This window comes from Camelus dromedarius, chromosome 19 (genome assembly GCF_036321535.1).
Source record: "Camelus dromedarius isolate mCamDro1 chromosome 19, mCamDro1.pat, whole genome shotgun sequence".
NCBI classification, from domain to species: domain Eukaryota; kingdom Metazoa; phylum Chordata; class Mammalia; order Artiodactyla; family Camelidae; genus Camelus; species Camelus dromedarius.
In genome coordinates, this window is record NC_087454.1 from 18,193,422 (window position 1) to 18,217,745 (window position 24,324).

Consider the following 24,324-nt stretch of genomic DNA (forward strand, 5'->3'; position numbering starts at 1 on the left):
TGATTTTCAAATCATATCTTGGATACTGAACTCGGCCCTGGTTGTCAGATTTCCAGAAGGTCATTGTCAACATGAGGGTATTTGGAAGACATCTACTAGGGTGATAATATGCCTGATTACCTTGTTATACGAAGAATCATCAAAGAAAATTGAATGTCTTGTCCTAAAGAAAATTTATTTTAAATGTGGTAGCTGCCTTTAATGGCTGTCATATAAAGAGAGATTAGATATGATGTATATTCAATAAAGTTAAAATATTTTGTCTTGTGAATAAGGAGAAACACTTCTTCTTTAATAAAAAGATGATGATTATCAGTCAGAATCTTCTAACTCTGAAATAATCTGCCTTACATGTTTGAACAAATGATGTACAGCTTATATGGCCGGGCAGACGCTATTCCAATATTGGTTGGGTTGCTAGACTTGATGTCTTATATGTGTCTTTAAAATCCTGATATTCAATGGCTTTCAGAAAACATAGATTAAATTTTCTTTATTTTATTCTTACCAGCTGTTCAGATGATGTGAAAGGAAGGCAATGGAAAAATCCAACGACAGCTCAGAGTATGGTTTTATCTTAGTGGGATTCTCTGATCGTCCCAAACTGGAGATGGTGCTTTTCATAGTAAATTTTACTCTGTATTCAGTGGCTGTGCTGGGAAATTCAACCATAATCCTTGTATGTATATTAGACCCTCAATTTCATACCCCAATGTACTTCTTTCTGGCAAATCTTTCCTTTCTAGATCTCTGCTTCAGTACTAGTTGTATCCCACAGATGCTGGTTAACCTCTGGGGCCCTGATAAGACTATCAGCTATGCAGGCTGTGTCGTCCAGCTTTTCTCTTTCCTTTCTGTTGGAGGAATCGAATGCATCCTTCTGGCTGTCATGGCATATGACCGCTACGCTGCAGTCTGCAAGCCCTTGCACTACATGGTCATTATGCATCCCCAGCTGTGTTTACGACTGGTGGCTGTGGCCTGGGGAAGTGGACTAGTCAATGCCATTGTCATGTCCCCACTAACAATGACTCTCTCCAGATGTGGCCAGCGACGAGTTAACCATTTCCTCTGTGAAATGCCAGCACTGATCAAGATGGCTTGTGTGGATGCTCGTGCAGTGGAAATGCTGGCCTTTACCTTTGCCATTCTCATTGTCCTACTGCCCCTCACTCTTATTCTTGTCTCCTATGGCTACATCGCAGCAGCAGTGCTGAGGATCAAGTCAGCTGCTGGGAGACGGAAGGCCTTCAATACCTGTAGCTCCCACCTTACTGTGGTCTCCTTGTTCTATGGGAGCATCATCTATATGTATATGCAGCCAGGAAACAGCTCTTCCCAAGACCAAGGCAAGTTTCTCACCCTCTTCTACAACCTGGTAACTCCCATGTTGAATCCACTCATCTATACCTTAAGGAATAAGGAGGTGAAAGGAGCACTGAAGAAGGTTTTGGGGAGGCAACAATGAGCAGCAGAGGTGTGCTAAGTTGTAAAGTCCTAGGCAAAATATTTTTTTCAAACACTACCATTTATTTTGTGCTTATAATAACTTAAGCCAATGTATCAGATGCTCTTGGATCTTTTAAGATGTGGATAAATACACTGAAGTGTACCCAGAGTCAAAGTGAATCAGCTATACCTACACATATTGTTGTATCTTTGCAACATAATACTTAGTGAAAAGAATTAAGTCCCAGAAGAAAGGTGAAATGACTCTCATATAGATATAAAACAAATATGTGTTAAAGATTTTATTCAACACAGTTAATGAGGGAACCAGGCAAAGTAATAACCAGTTCAAAAAAAAAAAAAAAAAAGACTCAAAAAGCAGAGATTTACAAGAAGTGAAGGAATGTTTGAAGTAAATGTACAAGTGGAGGCAAAAATTGCTTCTTCCACTGTGGGAAAGGTAAGTCAAATAGTTTCTACCTGACAGAACTCAATTTGCATGTCATACACAAGAACTATTTTGCTTGGCTATCAGTTATCTATAATTTACAATGTTGTAAAATGCCTGCCACAGAATCAGAATCAGATAACCTGGAGAGGTGTCTAGACTCTAGACAATGTATAATTTTCCACTGAAGTATAAATTTGTCCCTTAAAGCTCAACTATATATCTTACTCATGTTATAAAACTGAGTAGTCTCAAGTTTCTTACACACTTGTAGGTATTTTCATCCTGATTTTTTAAATAGCGAAACTTTGGTTTATAGATTCTGTGTAAATGAACCTGAGTCACACAGTAGATAACTGGAATTCAAAACCGGTGTGTACAAATCTGAGCCTCTGTTGATAGCCACCTTTGTTACAGAGTGTGTAGTGCATGTCAGGTGACCTTGTTTTCTTGTACAATCCTTTAATCATGCTGAGTATGCTATAGATCCTATAAAACTCTCACCATTTAGAAGCTCACTAATTTTTCTTTAACTGTTAATACCACATCATCCCTTCCCACATTGTCCCATGAAAATCCCCTGTCCGAATCTTTCCCATGCTTCAGTGGTCAGCTCTAACACAATACATTTGTAAAATTATCTGGGACTCTGATTTTAAAATGTTCTGTCACTCCTTTTAAACTATCACATTTTTATACAATGAAATAACAGTTCTTCTAGTTAATATATTATATGTTTTATATATTCTTATTGGACTGTAAATTTCTTGATGGTAGAACTATTTTTTTTAATCCTTCTTAGCACCATTTCAGGTATTAAGTTGTTGTTAAGATGCCTTATAGACAGTAAGTGATCAATAATAACTCAAGATGATCATTAATTTTAATTGATTAATTATATCCAGAAATTATTCCTTCATTTTATTTGATGCACTGTCTAAATCTTTGTTCTTCAAGATTATGATTGAATCTATCACAATATTCTGTTTGAGTTTAAACTGCTATCAGATGTTTCATGCTTTTTTTAAATCAATTAAACATAAACTCCATAAAGAGAGAGAAAAAAAAGTCATTAAGGAATCTCCATGGGTATGAAAAATCAGCCCCAACTTTTGGGGAACAAACTTTTTTTTCCTAAATATCAATCTTAAACTCAAGGAGAATTGCTATGAATTCTGCCATGGTCTAGAGGCTGTTTTGACAGTGACAACAAATCAGAATTTTAAACCTCTTCTGTTGACATAAGAAAGGTATTCCTCCCCTCCTCATTCAAATTATTTTCTTGGATACAATGCCCTCAGAGTCCCCATTTCATTATTCCTTATTTGTTACCCAATTCTCATTGTTAATCAATCATTAAAACAACTGAAAATATTTTTTAAAGCCTCTATAAATATGAGTGGAATAATATATGTTTGCAAATCATATAAATGCTGGAAAGTTAGAAAATGGCCTTTGTGGAAGGCAGTGGGAATGATTATGTAATACTGAATTTTACACTGAAAATGGAAATTACTCTTAATGAGTATATGGATGTTTAAGTAGAAAAAATGCTTTAAATGAACATTACTGTTGTCTCTGGTACAGTTGCATGTACTTTCTCAAGGCACTGAGATTTCAGTTAGGTAACACCTAGAATTCTACTCTTGGGATTACATAGCCCCCCATATCATGTGTTATATAGATCTGATGATTTCCAAAATAGCCTTTACTTCTATGCTTCTTTTTCTTTTGTATTTGTTTAAGAAAATGTCAATAGTAACTTAATACCTTAGGAAGGCACATTTATTTTGCATATTCTGTATTTTACAGAATATTTGTCTTGAAATAATTTATTGGGTGTATTCTTATGACAGAATCAAAAAAATGTTTATTTCAGTGTGAGAGGACTAACATCCAGTTAAAATAATTTAGAAAGGTATAACAGAACAAATTTAAACATAGAATGACTATCATACATCTATTGTAAAATAAGTTACATGGATTGTTGATCTTATATGATCTCCCTTTTACTCCTGGTGTACTCCCTATAGACATGTTCAGGATTTTTCACAGCAATTTATCTACCCTGTCTCTACTGTGACAGAAAGAAATTCTCTTGGACATTAGAAGTTTTTACTACCTTTAGACGTGCTAAAAAAAAATGATACACAAATTCAAACTTGTTTCCTCTGAAGTACTTTGTTGTATTAGGGGATCACTTTTTAAATGATCACTCAAAGGAATGAATCCATAATATGAAAATACCAGTCATCATTGAGGCTTATTAAAAATAATATTTATCAATTTGAGGAGGGCTCACAAAACTCCACAAAGACATAGCTATTCACATCCATTCTATGTGAAATTAAATTAAATATCACAATTATAATTGATAAGAAAATTTAAATTAAAAGTATATGTACTTCTTAAATATAAAAAGTAACTTCTTTCTTCTGGTTTCTTGTTTGAAATACCAACATTTCCTTCCTTATGATTATGAAGAAAAGTCAAAAAAATTTTTTTGTTTTGTGTAACTAACAGTTTCTAAAATTCCAGAATTGACTGGCTAAATGAAACACAAAAATCTATATCTACCACTATTTTTTCTACCATAATTTGTAATGCCATCAACTAGTGTCATTGCCATGCAAACTATGCCTTGTATTAGGGAAGTATGGCAGCCTTCTTTAAAAATATTATGTAAGAGCTCCTGTAAAAGACCGTACTCTTTGAAAGAAGAGTAAAATGAGGAATTTAATTATTCTATGACATCAAACACATGTTTACCTAAGAAAACAAAAATGTTGAACTCTTTTTAAATTTTTTAGTCAGGTGATTTCTTAGGGACTTCACATGGGCATCTCTGTGAATGTTCTGGATGGTCACCATCCACCAGAGAATGGGCCCACTGAGCTCTGCCATTTCTTTTGACTAATATTGTAGGAAAGGAAAGTGTCTAATTTGTAGGTTTGAAGGTGCTGAAAGACGGAGGCCCGTCTTAGTCCCCAAGACTGCTTCCTGCTGTAGCTTGCAGTGGCGAAAACAAACTATAGTTATCTTTTTGCGTCAATTTTCTGACAAAGGTGGCCTGTGAAGTCAGTATCAGTTAAGTCAGAGTGGCTGATAGTGTTGTTCAGAACATCTATGTCTTTACTGATTTCTTGCATATAGTTCTATCAATTGCTGAGAAAGCAACTCATATATATGTTAAAATATTCAACCATGACTGTGGAATTGTCTATGTCTCCCTTTAATTTTGCCAAATTTCGCTAAAAAGAAAAAATGACACAGGTGATGTTTATTCTTGTACATTTGAATAAAAATGTCACTTGACATATTTTGGCAAAATAACCTGTAAATTTATTGCATTCAAATGCCGATGAATCTTGATCATGACTGTAAATTATATATGTTTAAAAATGTAGGATCCTAAATCTTATATAAAAAATTACCCCAACCCTAATTCTTTGAAGATTGATCAAATTAATTGCATAATTACTCAAAGGAGTAATTATCTATCTATTCCTGGTCACAGTGGGGTAGAACGCCTTTAAGAATGTGAATAAGCAATATAAAGATTTCATGTTTATAACATTTTTCTGACTTAGAGATCACATTAAGCCCAAAACTGACTTTCAAATCACTGTGAATGATCAGTCCAGATGGTGTAAACTTTATATTTGATTCAAACTTATGATTAAACTGTCTAATCCTTAAACACCTCAATCCAGTTTCTCATTCGTATGCTCTGATATCTTTTTTATAGGGTGGGTGAAGGTTTTCATGACATTATAAGACACCCCAGAAATTATGAAAACTTTTTTACTTATGGATAGACTCCTGTCATTAATTTTCTTATGGTGTATATAATAACTGTTAGCATCCAGATTTAGTCTTAGGCTTTAGAAAATATCCCTGTCTTTCCCATCTGGTCTTTAACATTTATTTTCCTTCAACAAAGAGTAATAAAAAGAGCATAGATAGTTTAGTTACTTAAAGATAGAGTTGAATCACAGCTCTGCCATATTTTAAATATTTTATTTAAGCTACTTAACTTCTTTGATTCCTAGGTCATTTAGCTGTAAAATATGAATTATATAAATCAAATGGGGTTGTTTTGATAGTTATTAATACTATGTTTGCATTAAAGTAATAGTTTGCTTTAACTACTGAAAGGCAAGAACAATTGTGTAGGTATTTGAAAGCATATATGACTGAGAAGAGTGCCAGTGAGGCAGTCTTATGTGTGGTGGGCAGAGAGGAGGGCAGTGGACTCAGCCATAGACAGGGAGGATGACTGCAGCCCCACTTATGTATCCTTAGGTTAAGGAAACATACAGCTTCCACCAACTAAACAGAAATAACTCTCAGATTTTGATCTTCCTCCTTAAGTTGTCACAACTCTAAATAAACAAATGGTTAAATTGCCCTATAATGGTTTCAGAAAGATTCAAAAGCATTGTCAAATTACTTTTACTTTGAGCTTATATATTTTAAGTCTATATACTTAAGTCTGTGTATTTAAGTCTATAAATTTTGCTAATGTTATTTGCAATGACTTTAGCTAATTTAATTTTCCTATTTTAATTCTCAACATAAAAACTCTGTAAACTGAGCCATGATAAGTGCCTCTCATGATACTGACTGACAGCAAATATTCCAACCTGATTATATTATATTAGTTTTAGGGGAACTGCTTTTGGTAGGTAGAAGGAATATAGTCAGACTAAATTAATCATCAGAAGTCGTTGAGCCCTAAAAACTTTCTGAATTATCTGAGGAATAATAAATATTACTTTTTTGAGGAACTGTACATTTTTGAGGAAAGTCTTCTTTCTGAAAGCTTATACCACACTATCTTTATTAGTGTAGTATCAGCTCTGTGAAAAAGAATAAAAATACCAGACCTCTGCAAGTCCTCTGGAAGAGACACTCTAGACCCTGCCTTAATTTTCCCTCAGGTTTAACAGAGAATATAGTAACAAATATGAAAGGTGATACCATTAATGATCCAGTAATAACCCACCCTAAATGCACCACCACCACAGAACAGCCCTGGGCCACAGACACTTGTCAGTTTGGGCTCAGGAGAGGAGTCCCAGGAACTTGGGTCCTGGGTGACATCTTCAAGAAAATAAAGGAAACATGACATGAACATTTGGTTACCTCCTGAGTTCTGGAGTCTTAATAAGACTCTAACCTACTCAGTTCCTCATTAATTGTTGTGATTACTGCAGAAATACCTCCATTATTTAAGATAGCCCAGTGCCTTTATTTGCTCCCTTCGATAGCCTTCTCTCTAGTTTATTGTGTCCTTGGTTGTTGAGTTATATATCTATTACCGGGCCCTCTTATTTTGACCACATGGTCCTATTATAATGAAAAATGAGGAATTATAGATGTTAAGCTTCCTTTTGTCCAACAAAAAAGGAAATATGTATTATACATGTGTGTGTGTGCATTTGTGTGTAGAATATCTTGAAAATGGGCAGTTGGAGGCGACATGGAAAGAGGAGTTGTTTGAGTAAATAAGAGGTGGTGGCTCCCTGGGATGTCTTTTCTGCCAACATTGACAAACATACCTTGGGAGTGAGACAAACTATCCTTTTACTTCCAATAGTTTATAGACCTCCCTCTCCTCTTAAAGCCTCTAAGGAGTATATTGTGTATATTGTGTTAGTTCATGGTTCCAGAGGGCCTCTCGACCAATCGCTACTCCCAGGAGTGGGAAACGATGGAAGGGTGGAAGAATGAACTTCAAGGACTTCTGGTTTTCCTTCTTAAACTCAGAAGTGATACATAATTTTCATTCTTTTCATCACCCCTAGTTTTTCACCTCATTCATATAACTTCATAAATGTTATCTTCCAAGTTATTAACTGACTTTGAAAAGCCCAAATTATTTCATGATTTTAATGTTAATTAAATAATTCAACAAATGTTAATTTATTAGATACTGCTAAAAACACAGTGGAATGCAATTACCATGTTTTCTGCTGTCTTGGAACCACTAGACCAGTGTGGGAAAAGACAATAAACACAAACCCACACATAAATAATAATTATAATTTGCCATAACAGCAATAGTAATAGTAGCTATGATGTATGATCATGAATATACTACATGCCAGGAACTGTTTTAAGCTCTTTATATATGAAACTAGTTAATTCTTACAAAAATATATGATTTAGGTCTTGTTATTTTTGTTATTTTTACAGATGAGGAAACTGTGGCATAGAAAGGTTAATTAATCTGATCAAGGGGAAAAGACACAAATTGCCAATATCAGGTATGAGAGATGTGATGTCACTACAGATGCTACAGATTTTTTTAAGATAGTAAAAGAATCATATTATAGAATAGGAAAATTTCTTGAATTACACATACTATCAAAAACTCATTCAAGAAGATTCTGAATAGTCCTTATCTGTTAAAGAAATTTATTTTAAAGCTAAACCACCTTAAAAAGCTTCTCACAAAGAAAATTCCAGGACTTTATGGTTTCACTGGTGAATTCTACCAAAGTTTAGGTAAGAAATAATACCAATTCTACACAAACTCTTCCAGAAAATTAAAACAGACTTATACTTCTGAATTCATTTTTTGAGGCCAGCACTACTCTAACAATAGAACCAGAAAAAGTCATTAGAGGAAAAAATAAAATAATACTCAATGGTGAAAAGTTGAAAGCCTTCCCACTAAAATCTGGAACAAGACAAAGATGCCTACTCTTACCACTTCTGTTCAACATATTATTGAAAGTCCCAGCCATAGCAATCAGACAAGAAGAAAAATAAAAATAAAAGTGATCCAAATTGGAAGGGAAGAGGTAAAATTGTCACTATATGCGGATGACATGATACTATATATGGAAAACCCTAAAGATGCCACACAAACACTAGTAGAGCTGATAAACAAGTCAACAAAGTAGCTGGTTACAAGATTAACATACAGAAATCTATTGTATTTCTTCATACTAACAATGAAATAACAGAAAAGGAAAGTAAAAAACAATCCCTTTTAAAATTGCTTCAAAAAAATACTTATGAATAAAGTTGACCAATGAAGGGAAAGACTTATACGTGAAGAGCTATAAAACATTGATAAAGGAAATTATAGATAATTTAAAGAAATGGAAAGATATTCCATGTTCTTTGATTGGAAGAATTAATATTGTTAAAACGGCCATACTACCCAAAGCTATCTACAGATTTAATGTGATCCCTATCAATCTACCCATGACATTTTTCACAGAACTAGAACAAATAATCCTAAAATTTATATGGAATCACAAAAGACCCAGAATTGCCAAAGCAATAGTGAAGAAAAAGAACAAAGCTGAAGGAATAACCCTCCCAGACTTCAGACAATACTACAAAGCTACTGTAAGCAAAACAGCGTGGTACTGGCACAAAAACAGACATATGGATGAATGGAACAGAATAGAGAGCCCAGAAATAAACCCACACACTTACGGTCAATTAATCTTCAATAAAGGAGGCAAGAATGTGCAATGGAGAAAAGACAGTCTCTTTAACAAGTAGTGTTGGGAAAGCTGGACAGCCACATGTAAATCAATGAAGTTAGAACACTCCCTCACACCATGCACAAAAATAAACTCAAAATGGCTTAAAGAAATATTGTTAACACCATTTGCAGCAACATGGATGCTCCTGGTGAATGTCATTCTAAGTGAAGTAAGCCAGAAAGAGAAAGAAAAATACCATATGAGATCGCTCATATGTGGAATCTAAAAACAAACAAACAAAGCATAAATACAAACCAGAAACAGAATCATAGACATAGAATACAAACTTGTGGTTGCCAAGGGGGTGGAGGGTGGGAAGGGATAGACGGGATTTCAAAATTGTAGAATAGATAAACAAGATTATACTGTATAGCACAGGGAAATATACACAAGATCTTATGGGAGCGCACAGAGAAAAAAATTTGACAATGACTACATATATGTTCATGTATAACTGAAAAACCATGCTCTACACTGTAATTTGACACAACATTGTAAAATGATTATAAATCAATAAAAAAAGTTATATTGTTAAAAAAAGAAATATTGTTCATGTTAATCAAGGACTTCGCTGATTGATAAAGAGTTGAACAATTCTCTAATTTTTTAATAATCTTTATGTACCTTTTTTAAATTCTTTCAGTCTAATTTTCATTCATTCTAGTTTATTCCTTTTTCAAGATCATATTAACCAACTGTCTATTTCATGCATGTTTTCAACAGAAAATATTAATTCTATGGATTATTTTTCACTTTTACTTTTACTTCATTAATTTTGCCATTCTTTCTTTTTTCTTTCATTAAATTTTTCTGTTCTTTTTCTGCCATTTTGAACTGAAACTTCAGTTCCTTTTTTTTTCCCTCTGGCTGGTTCTTGTCAAAAGGATTTAATGTATAAATTTTCCCCTGAAAGTCCCTTTGGCCCTAGGTAACAGATGTATGTTTATATGTAATAGTTTATCTTTCTACTTCACATAGATTGTAACTTCAATTTTTATTTTCATGCAAAATTTATTCTAAAGTGTTCTTCCAAATTTTTTAGGTTTAGTAGCTGCAATAACTAATTCAACCTTGGTGAGAGGCGGCCCCTATTGGGCCCATGCATACGTCCCCTCATCTGTAGTTTATGCTTTCCTGGGTGGTCATTAACATTTGATACAAAGATGCATACACTGTGCGGCCATTCTTATAGATTCATTCACATATTTATTCTTCAGACCTCCTTGTCCTCAAATTTCCAATCTTACTCTTTTCAGGTTCTTGATAAACCAGCCAAATCAATTCAACCCTGCCCAGGAATATAGTAGATACTTACCTCAGACATATTTTCTTAATATGAAGTGTATGACTAGATGGGCTGCCTGAATCTCTGCCCGTTGGGAAGATCACCACTCACTAGCATCTTGCTGGGATACCCCTGAGTAGGGGTGTATAACAGCAGCAGCCCATTTTTGGCTCTCATCAACATACCAAGCTGACTTATCTGTTAACCAGATCTGGGTTTCCCTCTTGTTTTAGGTGGCCCTAGTGAACCCTCCATAAGTGTATTGGTATAAGCTGAGAGAAAGGCAATGGTGAAACAAAAGTAGATGATATAGGAATGTGGACTACCTATTTGCCCCAGACCACTAGACTCTTTAAAATGTTATTGATATGCTAGAACTCTGAATCTTGCAGGTTTATCTCCCACCCTCTGGACTACATGTATCCTAAGGAGCAACTAGAGTAGTTGCCACTTCCTTCTCATCAGGCTGATTAACATAATGTCATCAGCACGGTGAACAGCATATGCTTAAGAATGTCCAGATGACCACAGTCCTGTCAGGCTCTACCATCAATGAGAACAAAGAAGTTAACATAGCCCTAAAGCAAACTGTGAGTGTATACTGTTATCTATACCAAATGAATGCAAACTGCCTCTGAGAGTCCTCATTTATGGGTATTGATAAGAATGCATTTCTATCAATGAGATCAGTGCATAATAACTACCAGAGTGTGTGGATTTGTCCTATTAAAGATATCTGTCACAGCAGCTGCAATGGTGCTACCATTTGGTGAAGGTTTCAGTAAGCTATTGTCATCCACCACAATCCATCTGATTTTTGCAGGAGCCCTTCCGGTGAATGAACTGGGGATATGATGAAAACCACTATCTCTATACATTTAAGTGTTTGAGGGTGATACTAATCTGCCACTCCACCTGTGAAGTGCTCTTGATTCTGATACACTATTGTAGCTGAGGCAGTTTAATGGACCTCCATTTAGCCTTTTGTACCACAATGTGCCTTAGTCAGCAAGCCAAGACACAATGGGAAAGCTTTGTCATCTTCTAAATATATACCTTCCAGATACTCTCACAGACTGGGAATATGAACACTGCATGGATCCACGGGCCCAGTGAACTCTGAGATCGATACAATAATGTCTCTCCAAAGATGTCAATAGAATCTGTGAATATGTTACCTTATGTGACAAAAGGAACTCGGCAGAAGTGATTAGGGATGTGGAATTTGAGATAGGAAGATTATCCTGAATTATCCAGGCTGGCCCAATCTAATTACACTAGTATCAAAATCACCCTACTCTAGAGAATCTTTCCCAGTTGTGATCAGAGATAGCTGCAATGACAGGAGAAGAATCAGAAAGATACATGAGAGACACTCAGCCAGATGTTAGCTTTGGTGAAGAAAGGGGGCGATAAGCCAAAGAATACAGGCAGTCTCTAGAAGATGGAAAAGGCAAGGAAACAGATTCCCCCTAGAGCTCCAGAAGGAATGCAGTCCTTCTGATACTTTGATTTTAGCCCAATGAACCTATGCTGTACATCTAACCTATGAAACTCTAAGTTAATAAATTTGTTGTGTTTTAAGCCACTAAGTTTGTAGTAATCTGTTATAGCCACAATGCAAAACTAGTACAGATCCATTCTGAGATGAACTTAGGCCAGGACTTCATTCATCAACTGGTTCATAGGTGGCTCCTTTCTGACAGAGGGTCCATGACGGTATTTGTGTTTGCTGGTATCAAAGTTATCTTGGCCCTCTCTACCCAAAAATCCTTGAAAACTGAAAATTCCCACTTTCACAGTACATGGTCATTCTGGTACATAACTGCAGTGACATTCAGGGAGGAACCGGGGAAACTGTTACTGAAGACCAATACAAAGCTTCAATTTATATGAATGCTGTGTCCTTCTTCAGTGGGAACTGGTCTCTTTTTAGTTCCATGGTCTCTTCTTATTCTGGGTACTAGCATATATCTGGAAGCTGGGCAAAGGATGCTGATTTTAAAAAATGAAGGCAATTGCTACTGATCGTTTTATGTCAGAACCCCTTGGAGAAATGGCTGAATCTAGAGCTGTGATAGGGAACTATAAGATAAACCTGGATATTTTGTGCTACAGAGCAAGGAAGTGTTCAAAGAATGATGGGGAAATAGCAAGAGGACACAGACATGAGGCTATATAAAATGCTAATATTAGGGGAAGCTGGGTAAAGGGTACACAAGAATCTTCTCTGTGTATGTTACATCTCTACTATAAATATACATTTTTTTCAAAATAAAATCTTTCTTTAAAATGGACATAGAAGCTAGGCTGAGGGAGTTCTCACTGAACAAAACTGGAATTATTTGAACATCAAAATGAATAATGATATTAATATATTACAACCCATTGAATAAATAGGAATCTACATAGGAAGGAAGGAAGAAGATTTTTCCTTGTAGTAGAATGTCAACTAGTAACTGTAGAAAGAATGACAGAATTAGAAAATCATACTTATAATTAATTCAGCAAGGAAACATCAATAAGTGCTAAAGTAAGCGGGGGAAATTTACTGAGGAATGGGATATTTACATTTTACCACCTCACAAAATACTTCTTAATTACAGTAAGAAAGAGTAGTAACTTTACAGTGCAGAAACCTGCAATACCCTACTTTAATCAAATGATCAAAGTTCTTATCATCTGTAATGGGCCAAACTGACATCATTTGCCTTCCTAATATGAGCAAATGAGAACACAGCATCAATTCTGTGATTTTTCTGCCAAAGATGTGTAACCTATCTAATTATTAAGAAAATACCAGATAAACCCACATTGAGGAATTTGGGTTATTTTATAAAATAACTATTCTGTACTGTCTAAAGGTGTCAAAGTCATGGAAGTCAAGTAAAGACTGAGGAATTTTTCCAGATTGAAGAAGACTAAAGAGACATGAGAAATAATTACACAATACATGATCCTGGATTGGATCTTTTTCTATAAGCAATATTATTGGTACAGCTTTTAAAATTTGAATGGAGTGTGTGAATTAGATGACACTAATATGTAAATGCAAAGTTCATCGTTTTGATAGTCATTTGTGATTATATCGAAGAATGACCTTATTTGCCGGAAATTCATTAAGGTATTCGAGGGAGCAAACTGCTCTCAAATGATTCAGGAAATAGTTATTTGTACTAGTCCTACAACTCTTCTACAAATTTGAAATCATGACAAAACTAATAAAGTTTAAAAAAACTTCTGGCATCTAAAAGAACACTAACTCTTTTAGAGTGGTCTCAGGCCTGCCTAAGTCTCCTCAGCCTTAAAGACGAGCTCAGGGAGAGCTCTTATCATTTCTCCTTATCCACAATCAAAGCAAGTGCCCCCACCCCCTCCACCCCCAGACGCAAAGTCTAAAGGAAGCACAGATGTTAGTTTCCTTACACATGCCCCACTGCTCTTCCTTTTTGGACAGGACAGCAAACCTGTCTAATTGCTTCAGTGGAATATATATTCCCACAGGCTTCAGAGAAGATAATAAAATATTTTTAGTTCTCCAATCTGAGTTCAGTAACATTTTAAAGTATAAATGGTCTTTATTACTTCAGAATAGTTCTTTAAGAGTTTGAAGCTCTGATCTCAGACTCCCGGTGTAGGATATGCTGAAGCCTACCATGGGCCTCCGGATGGAAAGCGAACCAATTTAACAGGAATCAAGTCAAGGGTCAAAGTGTAGGTGTAAACCATACACTTGCTTAGCGAGTGGTTGCCCTTTCACATCGGCCTCCTGGTAGGCTCTATCTGTGCAAGTTCGGAAGCAAGTTTCAGAGTAAAGTCACAAGCGGGCAAATATCCTCAGGAACAGAGACCACTAACCAGCTTCCAAGGACTCAAACTGATGTTCAGAAGAAAGAAAAGTAGTGAGAGGAGAAGAATTAGAATAGAAGTAAGTCCTGACATTATTTCCTCATGGATACTTTAAGAGAAGGCAAGTTTTATTTCAATTATTTAATTTTTTTCTGATAATAAATTTTTTTCTTACCCTGATCTACTTGTCTCTTAACCATAAAAACATGATTGGCAGTCATACTTAATAGTATTATTAATGGCTATATTTTCCTTTGACATATCTAGGAAAAAAGAGGGCAGTAGGGACAACTGCATAAGGAAGCAAATACTGGACTAGAGTATAACTTTTAATGTAGTTGATAATAGATAATCATAGAAGTATAATTCATGTAGACTAATGAAGTACTAAAAATCCATGCTTATGAAATTCTAGATAAATTTCAGATTCGTGGATTCCAACACAGAACTTCTACCCAAACTTCAGGAATTCTACACATTCACAATTAAGAACTATGAACATAATAACAACTATGAACTGTTTTTAATTATGATGTCAGAAATGTATACTTATACTAAAACTCATCAGTTTTCTATTTTTTCTGACTATTTAGATAATGCTAATATTCTATTTGTAGATGATCCATGTGTATTGATACAACGTATGTGTATAAAACATGTTTCAAAATATTTTTTAGCTTGGAATACTTCAAGAAAACTTGATATATAAAGACAAAATCTTCCAGACATTTGAAAAATCTATCAATAATAACTGCTTTATCCCGTTGGATAAGTTTCTATCAGTTTAAGATTTCATTAATTCAAGCTAAAGTGGAATCAGGGTCTTACTTTGATATTGAGAGTCTACTGATTTTATTGTACGCCACTATTCTTATCTCCAAACAAGGACTAGTAACTGTATCTTCATATCAATCTGTTTTAAGAACAAATTGATGATCTTAAACTTCTTAAACAGATTTTAATTTATGTACCTCATGTGATCAGTGACTCTAATCATAAGCAAATGCAAAATAAAATAAACCAATTAGTAAAATACTTTCCCAAATCTTTAAAACATTCTATGGGTCATATTGTCTTAATTTGTACCTAAATGGATATCATTTTAATTTAAAAAAAAAAAAGATTGAAAATTTCCTAAAAGTTCTTTTTTTCCCCCAGGTAAGTAAATTTTTATATATTATATTCATCGGAATAATAGTGATTTGATAAGTTGGAAAGGATGCAGATGTCCATCTGCCTAATGGACCTTTTCACTAAGAGGTTCTATAGAAACTTCATATTCACTTGTCCCCCAAATTAAATTGGTTATCACCACCAATTCAAAGGTACCCCCCTTTCCTTCTGTGTTTCTACTTTATTAAGCAACTGTGCAACCATACAGACATAAACTTGAAGACCCTGCTTCACCATCCTCCCATCTCTCATCTGATAAATCTCCCAGTGCTGCAGATTCTCTCTAGCATCGCTCGTCCATCTATCTGTAGGCTTCTCTTTACTGCAGCTTTCACAGGGTAGCAGATCACAAACATCTTTCATCTAGAGATCTGCGCCCATCTCATGGTTGCCTCCCACTTTCCAGTATTGCTCTTGTCTAATTCATAGCAGCCAGAGTAAGTTCTAAAATCCAAACTCAGTCATGTAACTCAATGCTACTCTCTTTTTTAACATAAAGACAGAACTCCTTAACATGAACTACTAGACCAAGCATACACTAGCCTTGATTATATCTCCAGTCTGAGTGAATTTCGTTCCCTCATCACACTGCACAATACCAAGCTATTTCAACTTCTCCCGTGTGACACTCTTTTTCTTGACTCTAGTCCTCTCATGTTAAAGCTCTTACCCTGAGGTCCTACTTCTTCCAAGAACACATCCCTCATTCCCTGGGTTATAGGTTAGTACCCCATCTATGTCTATACACCTTCCAATCACATTATATGTCACACTCTCTACTATAGTTGCCATATTATTCTCTGAATTCCACTTTGGACTATAATCTCCATGAGGGCAAGGATCATCTATATATTGTTACATTATCCCCAGAATTTTGCATGGTGTCAGTTATATGATAGACACTCATGTTTTATTTTTTCCTAGATATACCTCAAGCTTTCATTCTGTACAAGTAGGACACCTACAGTTGACTAAACTGCCAAAAGCTTTTGAATAAAGACTAGACTGGAAACCATGAATGAATTATAAATAAGGAGAAGAGTATTAATGAAAAAGAAATTTAAAAATTAGAAAGACAAGCAATATTAATTTTTACAGATAGTAACAGAAAAAATAAGACTATAAAAGTGCAAATAAGACAAACGGGACTTTGAAACAGACATTTTCTTCTCCCAAAAATTATAATAAGGCCACTCACTCACTAACTCTATTTAAATGACACAGTGGGCTTCACTGCTCTAGTTCCAGTATACCGCTTTGATGAAACTGGTGACTGGAGATGAAGAACCACAGATACTGCATGTAAACACAACAAAGCAACCCTCTAAAACCCAGCAGTTCTCGAGCCACATGTGGCCAGGAGCACTTACAAGGAATATAACTTCTGTGATAATAATAAATCTTTGGGTATATGATATATTAGGCAGAATAATAAATATCTCACAAATTAACTTCTTTATCTTTACCCCAGATAAGGGATATTGTTGCTGTTGTTGTCATCTCACTGGACAGTTAAGGATACTCATGTGAATATAACTTGCCTAAGGTTACATAGCTACAAACCAGGGCTGAGCCTTACTTCAAATGAAGATTGATCTACCCAAAATGGACTTACCTACTATTCTTTGCTGCCTTTGTAAAAGTGAGAACATGGAGACAGATTAACGGTGGGAGAGCATCATCAAGGCAGAGTCATCCATCAGCACATTGCATCCCATGTTCCTAAATTTCAGAACCTATTTCATATCCAAATTTTCGTAGTAGTTCTTTAAATTTGTCTGGTCTTCTGAGCCTAACAATTTCCCATAGCCTTAACAATCTACATGAGAACTGAAGCTTTGTTGTCCCTGGGTTTGGGATGTACCTGGGCATGTCCAGAGTCAGTTTGCCTGACAGACTGAGAAAGTCCTGGTATGTAATTCAACAAACAAATTTAAAGTATACATATGTTTTGCTTGAAGTCTTTACCAAAATATAAGCATGTCGAAAGCTAATTTATTTAACCCCTTAAACAACCCTTTGAATTAGGAACTATTATTATGCCCATTTTACAGGTTATAAAATTGGGCACAGAGTGTTTAAGTAAATTGTCCAAGGTCTCTGAGCTACTCAATAGCATTGCTGGGATGTGAAACCATGCTTCAGGGTCTGGGCTGATTACCAGACTGCTGCCTCTTTCTCAATTATCTGTTGGTCACTCAAGTAAAGATATTCAGAAAAAGTTGAATGTGCAGATCTATATTTCAGAATAAAAATCTAAGAGCTATTTAATTGATAAGCATCAGCATATGAATGGTATTTGAGTCAAGTGTAAAGATGATATCAGAATAATATTTGAAGTAAGTTGGATCTAAAATATGAGAAGTACTAACATTCAAGATTTGTGCTTGGTAATACGAGTTGTTCTTGATATTGTTATTTTCTTTGTGTGACATACTAGAAGCATTTAATACTTTTGTCCATATCAGTTTTGAAATGTTTTCTTGGATTCCATTTCACAATGGAATAGAAGAGACTTAATGGAATAAAAAAGAGAGAAAGAGATCAAGTTAATGAAAATCATTGTTACAATACAGTTCAATATGGTATCCAATATAATTACACATATAGTTTCATCCTTACAATAATTCTGTGAGATGTATACTTTACCATTTCTATTTCACAGAAAAGGAAATTGAAAACAGAGCAGTTAAATATCTTGACCAAGGTCATAAGACTGGTAAGGGGAGAGCCATGATTTGGACGATTGTTCCAATATACTACTGTGAGCTGTATATTTTATGTTTATATTTTTCTAAGTAACTAAATTGTAAATTTTGTTTTAAATGTATTATGTATTTAAATGTAATATGTATTTTAATCAAAATAATATTTGCAAAAGTTAAAGCAAGAATAAGTACAAAAAGATCTGCCAATAACAGCAAAAATAATTTTATATAGTGTCTTCCAACACCAGTTTGTACACTTCAAGGATGAAATTTTTAACTCTTTCTCTTTAAGTTCAATTTATTAATTCTAGGCGTGTACTTATATATTGATTCCTTGATCTACCAATTTTAGTGTCTGTTGTCGGTGCTTTACCGATACTATCAGTTTATTGTTATTGTCATCCTTCCGTTGATTGTGTAACTTTTACGATATACTCAAACTTCTATACCTTGCTTCACCACATTTAGAACTACTTTTTGCTTTCCTTCCACTTCTCCTCCTATTGTATACCTCCTGGCTTTTGTCAGCAGTAAACTCATGCTTTGTCAAAATTGACCTTAGGTTTCTAACAACTCTAAGCCCAATAACAGGTAAAGAAGAAGCAGATTAGCAAAATTGAGTAAGAGAAAAATCACAGTTCTCCCCATATGTCTGAGCACATTTCCACCCACCTAACACCTAATGAAAAGTAATGTTCAAGAAGTAAGAAATAAACAAACAAAATAGATTTAAAAAATTTTAAAAACAAGAGTGACCAATAGAAGAATGACTAATAGTATCCATGTGTGTATATACACATATGCCACATAATATATTTTCTGGTTGTAATTATTGATTTAAAATATTTAAAATGCATCTAGATTTTTTGCATATTTTATCTATTTTTACTCTGTGATTATAGAAAATAAATTATGTCAGATTGTCTAATAATTTCAATTATAATCTTTTCAATCATTGTTTTAGGTTGTATTTACAATATCAATTTTTCCCAAAAAGGCTATTTTTAGCATAACTTTGTCAGTAACATTGTTATGTTTGAAGTTATTATTTTTTACTTAAAATCCAGCAAACTTTGAACTAATTAATAACTGTTTTTTTAATTTGTTTAAGAAAACTGAATTTTGGTGACATATTCTTAACTTATCCTAAATAGAGTTCTTTGACATTCTCATTTGATTGGGAACAAATCAGTGATTAAAGGATTCAGAGCACTCAACTGCATCCAACTGGGGTCATAAATAAATACATTATCTTTCTGTTTTAGCCCCGTGGTATTTAGAAACTTGATTTGAGAGTCAGACACGGATCTGAATTCCACACCTACATCTTCCCAGCTGTGTACCCTCAGTAAGTTACTAAATGCCTACCTTCAAATTCAGGTGTGAGTATTAAATAAGACACTCCAAGAAAATACTTAGCACAATGCTAGGCAATAAGTAAGGGCTTAATATCATTGATAGTCATTATACATTAATTTGTGTGAGTTTTTGATGAATGTCTGTTTCTTCCCCTAGACTACAAATCAATAAAGTAAATTACTATCTTAGAAATCTTTTGTCTCTGACATACAATACAGAGCTTGGTAAGTAATAGGAGTTTGATAAATATTTGTTGAATATGCAATGATTTATTAATATAAATATTTTCAGTAATCCTTATTCCTAAGGTCATATCTTGACTTCTCTGATCTAAGGTTGTATCAATATTGGGAGAGGCCTTTTAAAATCACTTAGAATATAACTTCCAGTCAAGTTTTCTTCTCAGGCCACCTATGCAACTCTAATTAATTTAAACTGAGTAAAACAGTTTAGTCTTTAGTAATAACACTGCTAGTAATTATACTCAAAATGCACTGTCTTTTTCAGTTCTCTTCTTGATCATGTATAACATAGACCTGTCTTTTCTGGTTTATAATCATAATAACTAACACCTAAAACATAGTTTATGGTGTGCAGTTCACAAACGTGTAATGGTGTGTAAAGATATCAGTGTGTATGAAATACTGGTGTAGAGCTGGCAATGGAGATGTGATCCCTTCGCTCTCACCTGTCCCTCCTGGATCTCATATTACACTTATTTGGTGAGAAAAGCTCACTAGTTATAGTAGGAACTAGTTACAGTGACTATTTGAAGTGGTAACTGGTAGAGTCACAAAGCCCTTTAAGCACCTGAGGGAGAGGTGGCACTGAAAACTGTAAATCACATCAGCCTTGGGAGGTAATGATTTAAAGGGACAATACATAGAGTATTGAGCAAAAGTCTTTGAGTCAAGCACCATAGTCTGTAGATACAGCACAGGAAACATCTTCATTAATTTGAGGTGCTGAGAAATGTCCTGTTACTGTTACACATAAGGTCATAAAATCCTCTTAGAGTGTTTTAAACTGTCTGATTTTGGAAGTGCTTTTGACACATTTGAATGAAACTAAAACCTTTACTTCTTCAATTATATAATGCAGTCAAAGGGAATCTTTACTTCGAGGAATTACTCACAGGATTTTGAGATTTTTCCTCTACATATCAAAGTTTTTAAAAGCATTCATTTATGACTTTTGAATGGATACATTGCTTTTAAATATGAAAAATTGATTTACCTGGATTTTTTTCTAATTTGACAATTAGTTCTTTCTTGGAGATTAAAACAGCATATTTTTAAGGCAACATAATAGTATTCTCTGTCAATGTATTAAAGTTTATAAATCGTATAAATTTATAAATGATATAAATGGAATTATATCATCTACATATTTATAATTTTATTATATCATTTTATATAAATATAAGTTTCTATTTATATCGACTATATTTATTTTATAATTTGTCATTTAAAAAGCTGTAAGTCTGCCTTAGTTATATCCAGTTAAAAATATAATTATGAACATCATTCATAAAATGAAGAAATTGTTAAAATACAATATTCATTGAAAACTCCATAATTGTGTCTTCATAAAATTTCAATTTATTGAACATAAAATTTCAGTTTTATGAACTATGTGAGAATATAGTTGGAGGTAGGGAAAATAAGAACTTCATATAAAGGATAAAGTAGAAACAAGGATCACATCACTTACAAAAGAATTCATATGTTGTTATGGATTCAATTGTTAAGTATAAATTGAAAGGTGGGGCCGTGAATTCCAATAAGTATAAATAAAATCAGCCTTTACCTTTATTTGCACTGGTATGCAAAGAGTCACTTTTGAGTTCTATTGATAGACTTTTCTATGATCTCAGTGACAAATGTTTTCACAAATGCAATAAATGAATAAACATCAAAAAATTAATTAACCTCATAGGTAATATCAAATTTAAACAATATGAGATTTGGGGGGAACCAAACAATTGCCAAAGATTTAGGGGAAAATATACTTGGTTAGAATGCAGTAAAACAGGTACTTTTATAATCTTTCTAGCAAGACCTTTAAAATATTGGAAATATCCTTAATAACTAACTACAGAGAAATGATTAGAAAAATGATGACACAGCTATAGCAATATTATGCAAATATTAATGATTATTTTTTGTAGAACTTTAAAACCAAAGCAAATTTTCACAATGTACAATTGTGAAAGCAAATTTAGAATATAAAATGTATAAACACACCATTATTTAGGTTGTGTTAAATTACATATGCTCATAAGAAAAGAGTGAAAAGAAATAAATCAATATTGCAGTAGTGATTGTTTCTGGGATGTGGGTAATCTTTTCCTATCCTTTACATATGTTTGTGTTTTCTAAATATTGTACAATGATCTGTAATTTTTTGTATCCAAAACAGAAGACAATAAAAAGAGATATTCTTCCTAAAGTATATAATCTATATCTACACAGAATAGTGAAATTTTATGTATTATTTTGCATGATCACTTGGTATAAGCCTCCTGATTCTATGGATTCCTTAGCCTGCTTCATTAAGAACATGGTGCACTCCTATCTGCTTCCCTGCAGGTGTGTGCTGATTATCCACTGTCATGACCAACCAGAGCTGCCAGGAACAGTTCATCTTGTTGGGTTTCTCAGACAGACCCAGGCTAGAGCAGATCCTCTTTGTGTTTGTCCTCATCTTCTACCTTGTGACTTTAGTGGGCAATATTGTCATTATCTTGGTTTCCTGCCTGGACCCCTGCCTCCACACACCCATGTACTTCTTCCTCACTAACCTGTCCTTCCTAGATCTCTGCTTTACCACCAGTTCGATCCCCCAGCTACTCTTCAACTTAGGCAGCCCAGACAAAACTATCAGTTACACGGGTTGTGCCATCCGGCTCTTCATGTTCCTGGGACTGGGTGGCACAGAATGTGTTCTCTTGGCAGTCATGGCTTATGACCGCTTCACTGCAATCTGCAAGCCCCTCCACTAGTCTGTCCTCATGCACCCTCAGCTCTGCTGGAAGTTGGTGTCTGTGGCCTGGGGAGTTGGGCTTCTCAACTCCCTGGTTATGTCTCCAGTGACTATGAAGCTGCCATGATGGGGGAGATGTATGGTGAAACATTTTCTATGTGAGATGCCAGCTCTGATAAAAATTGCCTGTGTGAACACAGTGGCTGTGGAGAGCACTGTTTTCATCTTATCAGTAATAATTGTCCTGGTGCCCCGTCACTTATCCTCATTTCTTACAGCTACATTGCCCTAGCAGTGCTGAGGATTAAGTGGCCACAGGAAGAAGGAAGGCTTTCAACATGTGTGGGTCCCATCTCACTGTAGTCTCCTTGTTTTATGGGAATATTATCTATATGTATATGCAACCAGGAAATAGTTCTTCTCAGGACCAAGGGAAATTCCTTACCCTCTTCTACAACCTGGTGACTCCCATGTTGAACCCTGTCATCTACACACTGAGAAATAAGGATGTAATGGGTGCACTGAAGAGGTTTGTGTCCAGAAAGTAAGGTGACAGTGACTTTTCCTAATGTTATTTCTTTTACTTAGTTAATAGAAATAAATCATTCTTGAAGTAAAATGTTTAAATTAATTTAAAAATTCCTACCTACCCAATAAAAACTGCCAGGGATGGAGTTTGAGAATATGTACTATTAAAGCCCCAAATATGATACTGATGATTAGCTGGATGATAGGTAAAATTTAATTTTCATAATAATTTGTTTGACATTTCAAATCATCTTTTCTCCTCCTTTTCAAGTTGACCACATCTAATTAAAATTCAACAAAACCATGAATCAATATATATAAAAATTTGGACTAGAATATATAATGAATGTGTACAAGTCAATAATAAAAAGGCAAGCAATCTAGTGAAGAGTGAGCACAAAGCTAAAACCAGACATTTCACAAAATAAGATGTATGCATAGCGAAAAACACATGAAAACGTGCTCAGTGTTTTCATCTTCATGTATATGCAAATTAACATCACAAAATACCACTTCATAATCACTAAAATGGCTAAATTAAAACAGAAACTCTGATAATACCAAATATTAGTAAAGATGCAGAGCAACTGGTACCCTCACGTGTCACTTGTGGAATATAGAGTGATACAATTACTCTGAAAAAGTGTTTGGCTATTTTTTAGAAAGTTAAACATACATCCTCTATGATAGAGTATTTACACTGCTGTATCTTTTCCTAAGAAAAATGAAAACAAATGTCCAGAAAAAAGGTTTGTGCAAGAGTAGTCTCACAGTGGTTTTGTTCATTGTAGCACAAAACTAACAACAATGCAAAAATCTACAATGGAAAAAATGTGATAAGTCACAAAATGTAGTTCCATTCATCAATAAAAATGAACAATCTATTGATATATGCAACAGCATGGAAGAACCTCAAAACCTTTCTGTTGTATGAGAGGTCAAACACTAAAGGATGAATACCCTATGATTCTAATTTTATGAATTTCTAAATCATCAAAAGACTAAGATTATAGAGAGCAGATCAGTGGT

The 24,324-nt window shown here is 34.4% G+C and overlaps 1 protein-coding gene and 1 pseudogene across 1 annotated transcript; both read left to right on the forward strand.

Moving 5' to 3' along the window:
• Positions 1-538: 538 nt before the first annotated feature.
• On the forward strand, positions 539-1,468 carry LOC105084565 (putative olfactory receptor 2W6). The gene has a single exon (XM_010974706.3). It carries the CDS (start codon positions 539-541, stop codon positions 1,466-1,468), a length of 930 nt encoding a protein of 309 aa, XP_010973008.1.
• A 20,928-nt stretch (positions 1,469-22,396) lies between these two features.
• On the forward strand, positions 22,397-23,315 carry LOC105084564 (olfactory receptor 2W3-like; annotated as a pseudogene).
• The last annotated feature ends 1,009 nt before the right edge of the window (positions 23,316-24,324 follow it).

Coding starts and splice junctions, on each gene's coding strand:
- LOC105084565 (XM_010974706.3), top strand. CDS start 539: ATGGAAAAATCCAACGACAGCTCAGAGTATGGTTTTATCTTAGTGGGA.